Consider the following 3,711-nt stretch of genomic DNA (forward strand, 5'->3'; position numbering starts at 1 on the left):
CATGTCGTTCGAATGGACACCGACGCTCCAGCTCTGAAAGTATTCAACTCGGAACCCGCTGGTGGTAGCAGAGGAAGAGGGAGGCCCCCACTGCGATGGAAAGATCAGGTGGAGAAGGACTTGGCTTCACTTGGCGTTTCCAATTGGCGTCAGTTGGCACAGAGGAGAAACGACTGGCGTGCTTTGCTGAACTCGGCCAAAATCGCTTAGGCGGTTACAGCGCCAAAAAAGAAGAAGAAGAAGAAATGGAGAGGGAAATTTTTGTTTTCGTATATGAGCCATTCTTTTTTAAGTCGGACGGATTTCGTAAAAAAAAATTATGTCATGTCTCCGATTCGCTTCAATGGGTTCGCTTTATGGGTTCTATACATGAAATAAGCTAACACGTTTTCGACAAATTTTTATATTTTTTTTCTTCTGAGATATGATCTGTCAAAGTTTGCAGTTTTTCGTGATTCTGACTAATCATATACTACTTCAAATCGTCATATCTCAGGTTCTGCGCATCGTAGAGAAAAGTTGTGGAACAAATATTGGTAATGAAGCGATATTCTGCCGAAATCCGCAATAAAATCTGAGTTTTGCTAACTTTAGTACTGCAATTGCCACGCCCATTTGTAGGGGTTTGTCGCCTTAAAGAAAAATCTTGCCGTACAAATATTATATATGGATAGGTATTCTATCGGAGACCGCAATAAAATTTTAATTTTTGCAAAAACCCGATGTTTAACACCTTATTCAATATATCTCAACATCAGTTTTCGAAAATAAATTACAAAAATATGTTGATTCTCACAAAAAAAAAACCTCTCGTCATAAAAAAAAAATAGTTTAATAGTTCTTGAAAAACTCCCAATTTTTTAAAAAATGTATTTTATAGAGAATTAAGCAAGGAATACGATGGTGTAATTTTAAACCCTAATTTACTGGTCTCCACTATGCAAATGATCTTCTAAAAGATTAATTGTTAATAGCCAAGTTAGCTTTGGGAAAATCTTGATTACCTTGTATAAGCCCGTTTCTTTAGCTTTAAAACGACGTTAAGATGAATTCTCCGCGATACGCAGAACCCGAGATATACTGATTTGCAGTAGTACATTAAAAAAATTCCTATCACCCTAGTTCCATCTCCAGCAATTGTAGAGGAAGAGCTTCAGTTGCCGAATAGAGATTCACGTTATTTTGGCACAACTACGGTCAAGATACTATAGGAGGTTAAACTCCAACCTATCCAGACTAGACCCCTGTGCCTAAAGTTATTTGAGCTTATGTAAATGGTTGAAAGATTATCCAATTCTAGGCAGGATTAATCTACTAAAAAACTTTTTTATTAAATAAAAGATTCATTTTAAGCATCTTCATTAGATATTTTTGTAACTTCTTTATTTCGTTTTCAGACATTAGTTTTAATTAAAGTTTGATTCATGTGTAATAAAAACATGTTTAGGACTTCACATCTCCAGTGATGGTACCCAAGTCCTTCGCCTTTTCTTTCTTTCTGATCGCCTCCCTTCGCTTCTTATGCTTATTGGATTTTAAATGCAGCTGCCATTGGAATTCGCCTATGAAGTGTCGCTGGCAGGATTTACAATAGTTGCTGATCTGAAATTATGTACATAAGTTCAATATTCAACATTAGGAAGTGTTTATTTGAAATTAAAATAAACCAATAAGCACTAAAGTGAAGTCAAGCGGTAAAAGTGGTATCACCATGAATTGTTTATTTTTTACCACCACCTTAACTTACCTCCTCATTGAGTCCCGCACCCGGATGCTGTCGTCGCGTCATTGGTTGTATCTCACACACCACCCCACTTCGATAGCTTTCGATCACCGCCACAGCACGCGCATACACTTCCGCTTGCCAGAGCTTTACATCACTCGTATCGAGCTCATACAAATCTGGTACTTGACGATCCTCACTGCCCAAAAACCGATTATTAATCCACTTAATTTGCTTCTTAGAGTAGCGTTGTGTAACCAACTTCAATTCGTTCAAACATGAGTTTAGCACATCCAGACCAGCAGGTAAAGCTGGACTTTTATTTGTAGGGACAGTGGTATTTGATCCCAATTCTAATTCAACTTCTCTGTCGAGTTCGTGCTGTGCTTGGCTTGAAGTTGCTGATTCGTTTTCGTTTTCTTTTTGTTTTTGTGACTCTGTAGCCCGTGTTACGTTTATTGAACTCGGCTTTTGTGCTTTGAAGTGCTCTGCATGCGTATAATATAAATATACAGATATGCGAATGAGTCATTGTACAATCGAAATCCAGTCATCCAACAGTTGTTAAGTATACATATGTTAAAAAAAATTAAATATTAAAGAAATAAAAGGTTATGATTCCTCATCTGTGTTAGCATTTAAATCTGTGGGAAAATTACGCCCTGTTCTTATTTTTATTTAAAATTATGTATGTAAGATACATGTATTGATCAATAGTGTTGGTAGGTACACAGATAAAATATGGAGTTAGTTCCAATCTGAAGAGTTTCGGTTAAATTGTATGAACCTCAACTAAATGAACAAACAGATCGGAGAAAAAACTGAAACTTTGGGTTATAGTTGCTGTAATGGCATTAATCCAAACCTGTAGAGGTCGATGATTTTATCGAAGTATTCACAATTTATTTGTAATAACGATTTTCCTTTGCCACCTGACGTAAGTGTTGACCGATCCCTAAGACTGACATTAAAAGCCTGCTGTTTGTCAGTCGAAGCCAATGGATAGGCGGTTTTACTACGAGGCACTCCCTAGGATGGTCCCTGAGGAATACCAAGGCGCAAGATGTTATACTCCTTCACTTGAACCTCTCTCTACAGGTGGTGCTTTGGCGGTTAAAGAAGGCATATTGTGCCGGTACCTATTGCGGCGATTTGACAGATCTAAGTCTCTTTCACTGCCCCCAGCTAGATTCTGGGTTCCTTATTAGCGCAGCACACTTTTTTTTTGACGACAATAACACAAAGGCAAAGCTCGGCCAAACACTAACATATGTGTAAGCGCCAATCTATTATTATTATATAACACAAAGGCAATGCGTACAAAAAACAGTATCTATTGAAAAACCTAGCTATGTATGTAGACCTTCTGAGATTGAGAGCAACGTCAGTTTCACCTGCAGCCCTCGAAACCTTTTATCAATGCTGTGCGAAATATTCACCCAGTTTCTGCCGGTGAATTCGATGATCAAAAGTGGATCCAAATCCCAAACCCGCGTCCGCTTTGTAGCCTAAAGGCTAGTATGCAGCTCTCAAGAAAACGGTCAAGAAAAAAATTGCCATTATTTTGTGTGTGTGTCCAAGGAATTTTGACAACTGATACTTCATCAGCCTGTTGCCTCGTTCTTTCCTCAAGAAATAATGGAACGGGCATATATCTCTGTTGCAAGAATGGGTTGCCTTGTGCTCTTTTTTCACAAATTTCTTAAGAACTGCGTATTGCCTCAAGAAAATTTTACACAAGAAAATTTCTTAGCCATTTCTTGTACGTCATTTTATATGGAGTTTTTGCTTTTCTTGAGAGCTGCATACTGGTATATAAGCAGAAGTTCTACAACTCCAATTCTGTCTCATCGAGCACGACATTGTAGTATTTCTTCAGCTTCTTGAGGCATTTAAAAGACATTATTAAAGTCTAAACCTCTGTCTACACCGAATTCCGCCTCACTCCACATGGTATCATACTAGCACGCATTTCTTGTAAGTCTAAA

At 37.9% G+C, this 3,711-nt stretch overlaps 1 protein-coding gene across 1 annotated transcript; it reads right to left on the minus strand.

The window, feature by feature from the left end:
• Positions 1-1,443: 1,443 nt before the first annotated feature.
• LOC108380751 (tRNA dimethylallyltransferase, mitochondrial-like) lies at positions 1,444-2,211 on the minus strand (the record flags this gene model as incomplete). The annotated part of the gene is made up of 2 exons (XM_017637145.1): positions 1,444-1,602; positions 1,748-2,211. Coding segments are annotated over 2 exons (623 nt in total), but the record flags the coding sequence as incomplete, so codon positions are not given.
• Positions 2,212-3,711: the final 1,500 nt, after the last annotated feature.

This window comes from Rhagoletis zephyria, unplaced genomic scaffold (genome assembly GCF_001687245.7).
Source record: "Rhagoletis zephyria isolate East Lansing unplaced genomic scaffold, Rhagoletis_zephyria_1.1 Rzeph_scaffold_20236, whole genome shotgun sequence".
Taxonomy (NCBI): Eukaryota; Metazoa; Arthropoda; class Insecta; order Diptera; family Tephritidae; genus Rhagoletis; species Rhagoletis zephyria.